The sequence below is a fragment of the Loa loa genome (genome assembly GCF_000183805.2).
Source record: "Loa loa unplaced genomic scaffold supercont3.63, whole genome shotgun sequence".
Classification (NCBI taxonomy): domain Eukaryota; kingdom Metazoa; phylum Nematoda; class Chromadorea; order Rhabditida; family Onchocercidae; genus Loa; species Loa loa.
The window spans coordinates 54,699-67,045 of NW_018108243.1; the positions used below are offsets into that span (position 1 = coordinate 54,699).

The 12,347-nt window shown below is 30.9% G+C and overlaps 2 protein-coding genes across 2 annotated transcripts; both read right to left on the bottom strand.

The window, feature by feature from the left end:
• Positions 1 to 2,154: 2,154 nt before the first annotated feature.
• LOAG_01863 (hypothetical protein) lies at positions 2,155 to 10,495 on the bottom strand (the record flags this gene model as incomplete). Its single annotated transcript, XM_003137401.1, is given in 11 exon segments — positions 2,155 to 2,318; positions 2,605 to 2,699; positions 2,782 to 2,875; positions 3,265 to 3,312; positions 5,091 to 5,141; positions 5,836 to 5,866; positions 5,882 to 5,968; positions 6,054 to 6,076; positions 6,578 to 6,664; positions 9,561 to 9,621; positions 10,439 to 10,495. 11 exon segments carry the CDS (start codon positions 10,493 to 10,495, stop codon positions 2,155 to 2,157), a joined length of 798 nt encoding a protein of 265 aa, XP_003137449.1.
• Positions 10,496 to 10,795: 300 nt separating this feature from the next.
• Positions 10,796 to 10,951, bottom strand: LOAG_01864 (hypothetical protein; the record flags this gene model as incomplete). The annotated part of the gene is made up of 1 exon (XM_003137402.1): positions 10,796 to 10,951. A coding segment is annotated over one exon (156 nt), but the record flags the coding sequence as incomplete, so codon positions are not given.
• Between the last annotated feature and the right edge of the window lie 1,396 nt (positions 10,952 to 12,347).

Here is a 12,347-nt window from a genome sequence, read left to right on the forward strand (position 1 = left end):
ATTACTTCCAAAAACTGAACTTATAGTAATCAAAGGAACTCATTTTAGAAGAAAATATCGAATATAGAGTCTAGAGATTTATCATAAACATTTACTCAACCTTTATATCACTATTATGTGAAATGAAATCAATTACGCAAATACTGATTTTGTCATCTGATCATTTATCAGAACGAAATTACCTCAATTTTCTTAAAAAAATGACTAATTGGAATAATAAAGTATTGCATAATACCGTCTTATCCATCAGTTAAATTCAACAAACAACTGTCTTTAACATCTTTAAGATTATATTGTTAATTGCAATCCTCCAAGAATAATTTAATATTGAAGTAATGAAGTCAAACGGACATTGCTATATGGATAATATCACATGCTAATAAAAGAATAACATTACTTCGTCCTCAGTGTGTTGCATTCCTGAAACTGTTTCAGGTTTTCAATCGTGACCTGGATTTCTGCTTACTTACCAACATTAAATGCACTTTTCTCTCAAAAATACTCACAGACAACACATAGTTTGTCACTTGTCACATAATCTAATTGATCTGTTCCATTGCAAAAGTTTGTGCTAAACTTCGCAGAAAGTTTGTATATATTGTATTCCCAACTCTAATTGATTAACGGTTTCTGATATCGGTTTACGTCTTGAATGATACGATTAAGTGAGGAAACTGATCAAGAGACAGATTTTCAAGCCTTCTGAGCAAAATTGTTCGAGTTTTTTTTATTGAACTATTTGCTTCCCTCCCCCCCCCCCCCTTGTTAACTGCTGCATGAATCTTCCAAATGCCCATCGTTTTACGAGCTCATTTAAACCTTTTCCGTCTTTTACTCAAAAATCACCAGTAGTGCAGAAGCTTAAGACTGAAGTGGTGACACATCGATGCTTCAATCAGATTATAAACAAATTTTTATAGGTTCAGCTCTTCTGTGTGCTTCAATCGGTTACTTATAGAATAGCATTTCTTCTCAGTGTCCCGATATTTTTATCAGCGGATAATACACTCTTTTGAAATCCCCGTTCATTTTTCTGCAACAATCCTTTCGCTATTCTAATGGCCTTGAAAGGAGAGCATCTTCAATTGACAATTGCACTTTTCTATCATTCGAATTTTTAACTCTGGTGATGTAATTCATTCACATTGTCGTGCATTGTGAATCGCTCCGTTCCCTCGTCTACTTTTTTATTTATTTTGAAATTCTTTACTTTCACTGGCCTTAATGAAAAATAGACTTGGAAGGTTTCATCGGTTCAAAGAAACACACTAACCTATGGGGAGCAAAATAGAAAACGATTTTGAACCACGTCGAGTGGGGTACAACGATAAATCCTCCGGACCTAGTTGGCCCGACTCGTTGAATGCATTCCGTCTTCAGATGATGCTTCATTAAATTCGTTGGCTGATTTCTTCATTCTTCGACAACAAAACATCTTTTCATAATAGTTACTAGGGTTCATTTGAGATCCTTGGAAGGTCCTCTATCTCGAGCTTTAATTCAACACCAAAGATGGCCCAAAAATACAAGATAATCTGACCAATTTTTGGCTTATACTAACCCCTATTGGATTAACACTTACTGTGCGTACATTATTTCTCGTCGACAGCTTCGTTATGGCTTCAAAAAGGGCCTAGGTCAAACTTCGTTGCAAACTTAGTTGGGGTGATTGTTTCCACTTCTTTAGTACGATAAGACATATAGGTATCGTGAATGAATTGAATTAGGACTTCATATTTGCAACAATGGTTCGAGAAACTTCTCGGTTTACTCCACTAAACATATTTTATATCACCATCATCTAGACTGAAGTACTCCTATTTTTGAGTAAGAAGCACAGTTTTAGTCTGTCCGTAATCAGACAGAATCATATTTGTCCAAAGTTAATAAAAAAATATAAGGTTTTCTAAAGTTTAAAGTTTTTGGAAATTTTATACTTAACAGAATTACATGTATGAATTGCTAGCAAAATTATTGATATAATATACATAATCTTGCCGAGAAGAAAAGATAGGCGGAACATAAATCCGTACAGGAAACTAATTCTTGTTCATGTGCGACCTACAATTCCTCATCAGTGTCTCTTTCGTCTTATGATGGAAAAATGCTATTCTGTAACTGTCCGATAATGGGATGTTCCGACACTCAAACAGTTTATAATAGAAATTCGAAAACTGTGGTCAGAGTGAAAGGCTCATCCACTGTGGTCATTGTGTCAACATTCAGAAGAGCTGTGGTGGAAAACTGTAGTAATGTTCCTTGGAATAGTTGCCAAAACATAGTTTTTTCACCATCTAACATTAGGATGAATTTTTCACCTTAAATTAATAAAAATGAATTGTGGAAAAGACGCTCCAAATCATTCTGGCTTACTATTCAGAAACCTTGAAAGCGAATACCTCATACAATACTTTAAAACCTACGCTTATTCTTGTCATTTATATGTCAATTCATTTATTAGTATAGAAAACTGTTTACATATATTCTAGCAGTATTAATACTAGAAGTGGTGTAGCAAAATAACTGTAAAGACAGTGTGTAGGAATAGCAACAGTGCCAAACAGTACCTCGTTGAAGTTCGCATAGAATTATTATGTGCTATACCAATCAGAATGAGAATATTCGAAGCAAGTGCATAACTGAGCATTATCAGCCATATTGTAACAACGACAATATCGTCTCGGTGTCGTTCCCAGCTTCTAAAACTTCTATTTCCATTATTACTTAGTTTATATATACCCCACTATTTGTGATTTCCAACAGTAGCTTTTCCCTGTTTACTGTTCAATGTGGCTTGGTCTCTTGACAAGTTCTTGTTCTCGCCCTACTCCCGGTTTATATCCACGAACGCAAATAGTTTCTTTCCATTTGAACACTTAAAATTTGTTTCGTAAAAAAACCGAAGCAGAAGTGCTTAACTTATATAGCTTTAAAAAGCATCGGTTTTTCAAAAGTATATGGTAATCGGTGTTGATTAATTCGATACTTAATAAACTTAATACAAAGTTTATTAAGTATCGAATTAATCACCTAATTGTCAGATTTTGTCAGAAAGAAAAATCACATTTCTTGCTAAAAAAGAAATCGTCTTTTACATTCCGTAATATAAATTCGCTGTTGGATAAATAAAATTAAAGTTCACTAAATAGTTACATTTTATTCGAAGACAAGTGTGATACTTCCAACAGAATAACGATAACATATTCCCTTTTCTCTTGCTCTTTCTCTAATTTCAAAAATTTGTGTATCAAATTATTCAAATACCTTCTTTTTCATTGTTCGGTGGACGAGAAGGTAATGCAAGCAGAACATCTAGCAAAAGTAGTTTTCAAAAAATAAAACTTCACATTCTCACCTTCTCCATTTTTTCCGACATACGAAAAGATTATTTATTTCTGGTTTTTTTAGTGGAACAAAGTAACGCCAAGCAGATTGAAACTTGCCTTTCGTTGTCTGAAAATTGGCTCTTGGTAGTGAATTTGGTAAATACGGGAGATTGTGTCATAATACACTGTAAACAAACAATTATGTTATTTCTGTGATGAACGATTGAAATGAACTGAAATTCCAGTGGACAAATGGCAAATAAAGTATCAACGCTAATGTAAGCGGACGAAAAGTATAGAAGGGAAAAAAACCAGGCACATTTAAAATAATATATGGTGTGTTCACATGTGACACACTCGCGAAAGAATTGTAGTTTGTTTTTCTGCATATTTCCCACTTTCAAAGGTCTCAAAAACTATTTAACAAGTATGATAAGACGGTTAAGTGGATATATAAGTGAGCAGTTGAATAAAGAAGAAAATATGATTATGCCTAAAATATGGTTTCTTACACAACCCGGATTTCTGAATCTTGATCCGGAAAAAGATTCATGGATAAAAAAAGTAAAGGAAGTAAATGAAAAGGAATATATGTAATGAAACAGTTGTGCACAACTGAGTAGTTGTCGATCGTATTTGTTCTGCTTAAGAAAAACATTTTAATTTTGTCGTTTTCGATCATTTGCTTCTGCTATAAAACATTTTAACATTTCAACTAATTAAATATTTCAAGGTGTTGCACCTTAACTCAGTACCTTTTTCGAGTAATTCAGGATTATTTAATAAAATATTTGCATCTGATAACTAAATAAGTTAACAAGTTGTACTCGCTTAGCAGGTGCTGCCTTGACTACTTGTATTTATTATTATTATCATTCTCATAAGAAGTATTTGCAAACGTCAGGTGATCCATAGAAATATTAAAGAGTATAATGAGCCAACTAATGCAAAAGTAAGAGGACGATGCATACCAATTATGGTATAACTATGGTGTCGTACTGTCTTCCTTATGTCAGTAATTAAAAAATACGTAAAAGAAACGCTTTAAATTCTTCTGCCCCTTTATTACAAGTATTACGAGTCAGCTATTCACCATAAAATTTCAAACATCACCCACCACATTATTTGAATCAAAAGCACTAACAAAGATTTACATGAATCTTCAGCAAAAGCTTAAGCATTTGGTCTTGCTGAAACCCTTATTTGAAGCTGCTCTTAAATAAACAAATAGTCTATTTATCGCATTTCGAAATTACCACTCTTTATAAACTCATCAAAAATGTGCTTAAAATATGAAAAGCTTCCTATTTAAGGTATGCTAAACCACTCTCGAAATGAGCACGTAAAACTAATGACCTGGCCTATTCGTAGGTGAAAGTAATGATGAACTCAGAAAGTCTAGCATTAAAAAATGAGTGAGGTAAATGATTACAGGACTCTGTCGAATAAAAGAAAATTATTTTTAAATGCTAAATTTGTTGTTTTACAGAAGTGAACTAGCGATTACAGTGAAGAAATTTTAAAAATCATTGAAAGATTTAAAAGGGACTATTTTCAGTTGTATGATATCGTCTAAAATTGATGAAAAACGAACAGACAAACCGGTGAGGAAATTTCAGAGAAATTTAAAATATCAAATTAGTTTCATCTTTGAAGCTAAATGAAGAGCTTATTTTATTCTTTTTATTTTTTTTTTATACACAGTGGCGTAAATGAACTTTTGCTGTATACGAACAATTCTTATGTTTAAGAGAAAAATATAACTTAGAAAGATAGGTATTTGTCGTTGTGGCTTCATAAGTAAATCTAGGCTTACTGCGAAGAATAAAATTTAAAATAAATGTCAAGATAATGCACAGTAAAAGATGAATTTTTCTGTGCGAGGCAAAGAGTTTCGCATGTTATGGTGCTTGCGTAGCAATTCTTAAATTAAACCTTACTTTTCAAAATTCAATTTCACGAAACCGATTTACATCTAACCAGAAACTAATTTTTTAATTTAAGGTAATAATATTTTCCAATAATTGAAAAAGTAATTGTTAAAATTGAAACTGCTCGCCGGCTTGAGCATAACTGATGTTAAAAAGCGTTTAGTAAACATATTTTATGCCCAGGACTTCGTTTGCCACTTGAAGATTTCATTTCGAGAAAATGAAAGAGAAAATGGAAATATCTTTGCAATGTTCTATTCGGAAAGGAAGGCATTATTAAAATTGTTGAAAAGTGAGAAAGAGTGAAACTTTGGTTGAATGCACAATCCAACAAAAAAAAGGTCAAACTGTATAAGGTAAGAGAATGGAGTTCATTTAATATTATTTAACACTTAGAATTATCATTCCTTTTCTTGATCAGTAAGCAATTGTCCACTTTTTTCCAACAGTACATTTGAGTCGAACTCAAACTGCCCCCGAATTAGAATTCTATGCATAAGAATAAATGGATAACAATTGATTATAAAGTATCGTCAAGGGTAAACTTAGCATTAGACTTATTGCTTTATCTGATCAACCAGCCGTATCTGCAAATGTCGATGGAGAACACTGAAGCTATATAACACTATCCCATTTCAGTTTCATCGGTAATTGTTTTCCTAACATCTCTGCTATTGCCATTAATTTCATCTTGCTGTTATTCAGAAAAGCCTTAAAATGTAATCAGATGTTAAAATGTAGTGTCTCATGCTCTGCTGTTCTACATTCTAATAAACGAATATTAAAAATGATTTACCTCAGTAAAGTGAGAGAACCATTCTGCAAATAACGAAAAAAAATTCGAATATCCGATTAGAGTGTTGAGAATTTTTGAAAATAGACAAAAGTTTTTATTTAATAATAAACAGTGATTAAAATTCTTGAAAACGAAAAACGAAAAAGCACATACAAACGGAATTGGTATGTTAACCTTCAAGAATTAAATTGAACCTTTTATTGGTATTGTTCAGATAGCCAAAATTTCTTTACATGTATTTTCCAGGGTTTGCCTATGAGAAAAATCTTTCTCATTTATCGTTTAGATGAATAACTTATTTGAAACCATGAACGAAGATACTTATGACCTCTAAAATTTGCGTTTCTGGCTAACCAAATCATTAGTAACAACACCAATGCCGAAACTTTATGCTGGCTGCTTTCATAGCTTAGTTAACAACTATATCATCAGGCCTCGAATAATCCCATAATAAGTATGAAATGAAGGTTGAAATCAAATATATGAGTTCTAGAATTAATAATCAACAGCAAGCATTTACTTACGGATATCTTTGTAAAACAACGTAAGTATTTTCACTTTCAAAAAATTTCGTTTGAATTTAACCACATTCATCGATATTTTACTTACAACTTCAAATTTTATTTAAATATGAATAATAGATGTGTGAGAATCTCATAGTTACACGAAGTTTAACAAGTGTTCTAATTTTGGTTTACTCTAAACCTAACAAAAATGGTTTATTGCCGAGTTGAGGATGAATTCTTTGATAAATTTAAAAGAAAAAGCTTGATTTCAAGAAATAACAGGCATGGATTATTCATGAGAGATTGTTTGAGTTGTAGTTCGGTTGCTCCCAAAAGTATATTCTTTCAAGGGAATATGAATTAAAATAAGTCTGAAATCGAGAAGAATATAGTTGAATTAAGTAATTAGTATTTGCAACAAAATCTAAACATTATATTTAGTTGAAAATGTATCTATTAGAACAGCAATAGATGAGAAAGGAAAAGGTTTTTGAACTATTGCCAGTAACCATTTCACATTCGCATCACTTGCATTTTACTTATCTAGTGAAAGAGATTAATTATGCTTGCGTAGTGCAACGCCAAGCTTGATTTATCATCTTTCTTTTAGCTTTAGGCTCTTTCCAAAGGCTCAGCAGAAAAGTAAAGTCAAAGATCTCCCTTGTTTTCTTTACATTCGCTACAAGGATCGACGAATCTTTCAAAATATTTCGAATCGCTGTTATGATAGATTCAAAATTGTTCGCAAAGATATTTATAATCTATCAAAAATTTTCCTTTTTCCTATTATGTTTATTCCTTGTTTTAGTTTAAAGGATGGGAATTATATCTTACAAGTTGAATTTTAAAATTTAACCTCATCATGTTTACTTGATACCGCGATGTAAAATGTTCATTGTTCATGAAAATTCTATAAACATTACTGAAAATTCACATTAACAATTATTTCATATGTGCTATGGAGCCAAAGATGCAATGCGCCATTTATAATTAAAATATAGGTTACTGTGAAAAATAAACCGAACGATAGTGTTCAAATTTATCAAAATTTTCCATTAAACGAAAAAAAATTCTAAATATGAAGCCAAAAGATTTTCTAAAATAAATATGCAAGTAAGAAACTGATGAGCTAAGGCTACTGAATTCCAACTGTATTCCTGTCATTTGCTTATTGTTAATTTAAAGATACCCGATGGAATGGAAATTTTGTAGTGCAAAAAAACTATTTTATATTTCATATTTTTCTTGGCCAAATAAGACTTTTGCAGATCTTAGGCTTCAAATTCCAGTAATGAAATTTTCCTATAGAATTTTTAGGAAAAATGGAATTTTTTTTAAAATTTTCTGAAAACCCCGAGATAAAAGTTTCGAATCAGTTAGCCTTGTGATAAGAAAAGGTTATAAGTCATCCTTGTTCCTTCTCTCGTCAGCCTTTTTGCAATTTTTATTATTTATTTATTTATTTATTTTTTCGTTCATTTCTTGACAATAAATTACTTTCAGAATAATTAAACCAGCATTATATAAACATTGTACTGTTAAAATTAAATGTTTCCATATTTTACTAATATTACGCCAAAAATTGTGAAGTTCCGAAATATGAAAACATTCATCATTAAGATAATAGTGATGGATAGCAAAGAAAAGTGCTCTTTTATCAAACATGATAACAAGGTCATGAAACAACAGATAATCAATTGATAACAAGCTCATGTAACTCATGCCATTGATAACAAGCTCATGAAACTACTCATGAAAAGCTCATGAAATTCATAAAAGGCTCATGTCATTGATAACAAGTTTATGAAACAACAGATAATCAATTGTCTACTACGCCTTCAAAATTATGGAAGAGCATTTTTTTACTAATGATTTTTTAATGATAACAAATGACAAACGATGGTTAAGCAATCATAACATTGCTATATTAATTAACACTTTTAAAGATATGCTCTTTATTCAATTGAGTTGGGAGTAATTTAAATGTAATGAAGAGCTATGAAACTTATTACATTGGGAGGAATTATACCGTCAATATTTATATAATAGAATATGACTGGTCTCTAAATCTTTTTTGAAAAAATAAATGAGAATAAAGACACAACTAAGCCCACAATAGGACTTTTTTAACTAATTTAATCATATTCAAATTGCAATGTCTTCGAACAGAAATTCTGGTGGTACTTTAAAAGAATAAATTTTCAGCAAAGAAATAAATTTAAAGAAGCAATAAATGTTGAATCGAATTAAAGCAAAGCTTTGCGATAATGAATAACAACACATAGTGTAATGTGACAAAAAGATCTGAAATATTTTCTGCATTTTAATCTCCATTGTATTTAGATGCAAAAAATATCCGACCTTTTTGATAGCTTTTTCAGTAACTAATATTGCGGAAACATTAAGTAAGTGGTAGAAAAGAAATGAGTGAAAGGATGAAAGTATTCGGAAGAGTGCTCTTCTGCCGACTTACACATGAAATGCTTGGCTTTCTAAATTTAAAAAAGAAGGAAACTTCAAATAAGCATAGATTAAAGATGTATTAGTTTAAACTACATCTTTAATTTAAGTAAAGCCATAGGATCTGCTGACTTCTCTTTTTTTCTCATAAATAGATAATTTCGAGGAAGAAACTTAAAGAGTCTCAATTATTCGATGAGAATTATGCAAGTATTGCTTCCTGTTTTGTTTGAAATATTGAAAAAGTATTTTAGTTTTGGAATTGTACTTTCCGAACGATTCACTTTTACAAGAATTTCTCACACATTAAAAACTAACTCGTCTCATTATATTTTTCAGCAGTGATCAGTACTGATGAAATTTAATTCATAAATTCTTTGGAGTATGTGCTTTTCTAAAAACACTTCCTATCAAAATTTTTTTTCTTTGAAACCAAAAATCCGATTGATAAAAAAAAAGCTGCAATGCATAATTGTCTTTTTGTACATCAAAAAGTATGAACGAAAAGCTACGAATAAATTCTCTAAACGTAAATGCTAACCTGTAAATTGGTTTGTTTGGCGTACATTTTGAAATCCCGGAAATGAATAAAATTTTATATTCTGAAATAAATGTCTTAAAGTTTTTTCCTTTAATGACCACTTCCATACCATAATTTTACATCACCGCTCACAAACAGAATAATAGCCAAGACTGCTGATAAGAAAGCCAATTTAAGCTTGCTTGCTACATTTTAATGGAAAAAACCTGTACAAAGGGTGAAAAAGAAAAACTGCAGAAATACAAAAAAAAAATCTATTATTTTTGGTTAAATCTGTTATCAAATTATTGTTAATTTGTTATGGCTTTCACTTTATTTCGGATTTATTTACTGTTAGAATGTTTTTGGCTTCTCGTTCCAAGGCCATAAATTCTATTTTTTTTAATACTGATTTTAGCGATTAGTATTGCAGGTGAATCATAAAATATTTCATTTAATCATTCAAGAAATTAGTTGCAAGATTTACTGATTAAGAAATCAGAAAAATTAAGAAATCTGATTAAGAAATCAGTAAATCTTGCAACAAAAAAGAATGAATGGTAAAAATATCAATGATTGCAAAAAAAAATAGAGCAAATTTGACGGTAGATTTTAAATTAAATTCTAGATTGAATTCTTTGCGCTCCATAATTTGTAACATTTCAAGGCTCATAAATCATTTTTAAAATCCATAAAGACTTTAATTCTAAGGATTATTTTCGTCCTTGCTTCTACTTTTCTTAGTTAAAATGTCTAATCTACCTATTTCTTATATACCATTTTGCTTGAATAACGAATTTCTTATGACAAAGATTTCTTTGTCAAGAAAAGCTTTCATTTGTGGAGTGAATGGTCCATTTCATATTTTATATTGCTGCTGGTTTCAGCGTAAGAATAACTTGGATAATGCTTTTCTTCGGCATTGGCTTGGTTTGTTGTATTTTCGGATTCTTCATTTTCCCTAACGACTATGGGTGAAATTCAGTGTTTAGTAAAAAATTAAAGTTGATATATGATCCGACCTGAGAAGGATTGATATAAAATAAAATATGGCACATGCTATCTATGAAAAAAATCCGGAAACAAGCATATCTTTCTGAAAAGAAAACTGGAAGAAAACAAACGAAAAAGGAATGTAAAAAAGACAGAGACGGAGAACACAGAAAATATTTGGATACCTTAATCCTGCTGACCCTGTACTCACAGCCGAAATCTTAATTTAGAAATAAATTAACTTAAATGATTGTTTAATCAAATTACATTTTTGTGGAAGCCTTATGAATGGAGTTTAGATCCGAGTGCTTGTCAATTAACTTGAGGCTCTTAATTAATGTGTCTTTTATTTTAGTAGTGAATAAATGGCGTTGATACAAAGTTAAGATAGCAGGTGGTGGCCTGAACGGAACTTCTGCCTAAAAATTATTACACCTGCTTTCTCTCTTATAACCAATACTTATACGGAAAATCGCAATTATACAATGTCACAAACAGTGGCCTTTCATCACTACTAATATACACTGATCAGCTAAAATGGAAATTTCAGCATGAATGATATAGTTTCATTAACATTGAAGCAATCGAAGCACATTAATCTCACATAATTTTGAATTATTTTAAGGCTCTTCAGTTATTAGCATAGGAGATCGACAGACAGATTCAAAAATCCTGTCAAAATGAGAGGCGAAAATTAAAGGACTACTGTTGGTCAGGATATGTGAAAAGCCTTCTTCATACCTGTTAACCAGGTTATTTTGAGAATAAAAAAGGGAAATAAACAATTATGGACGATAAAGCTATTTCATATGCAGTGATGACATTAGGGAAAACTATTTTTTGGTGATGACAAGGCCAAGTAATGTCATAAGACATACCACTTTTTATTAATTTAAACAGTCACTTATTCTCACCAAATTTAATTTTTTAATTTGAAGCATTGTTTATTTAAATTTTGAATTTAGAGGAAAAATTTCTTTTTAAACATATCAATTAAGTGCAGCTGCAGTTCACTCTGAAAACCTTCAGGAAGTCGTCAAAGATCATACCCGTTGACTTCAAAACGGGTTTGTATGAGTGCGGAGCTTTGTCAAGGATCCATAGAACGGTTTGCATTACTGATAGCCTATATGAAGGGTGGAATTTTCTGTAAGATAAAAAACAGATCCAGTACTTCCAGTCTTTTCTGTAACAGCGAGCTAACAAATGAAAATGTAAGATGTGAAAAGGAAGCCATCGAAATATGAGTGTATCATATCTTGACGAATGAAAATATTTGTGCAAAAAATTACTTTGTTATAAACAGATTGCTTCATTACATTACACTTCCATTTGAATTCAATGACTAATTTGTAAACTGTTTGTTGTTAAAGTGCGTATTTTGAAATATCGTTCAATCATGCAAAATTTTTTTATTTCCGAAAAGTACGAAAATTTTGAAGTCAACTTCAAGAATTCGAACTTTTTGATAATATAAATATCGCGTTACGTAATAAAAGAGTGAAAGAATGATAAACAAAGTAGACTACAGATTATTACTATCAGTTGTCTTATACAAAATATTTACAAAGTGCACTAAAAAAAGAGTTCTTATAGGAAATTCCATAAACCTGCAAAGATAAACAAGCAGCGAAATGATTTCCTTGAAAACTTCTGGCTTTATTGATATAAGCTCAAAAGCATGCTTACAACTAAATTTGGAAATGATGGTAATATGGAATGTTTGAATATGATATATTCAAGTTATGTAAACTATTTCAAAACCTCCTTTCAAGCTCAAAAGAATATTTTAACGTAGATGCTCATCAATTATAG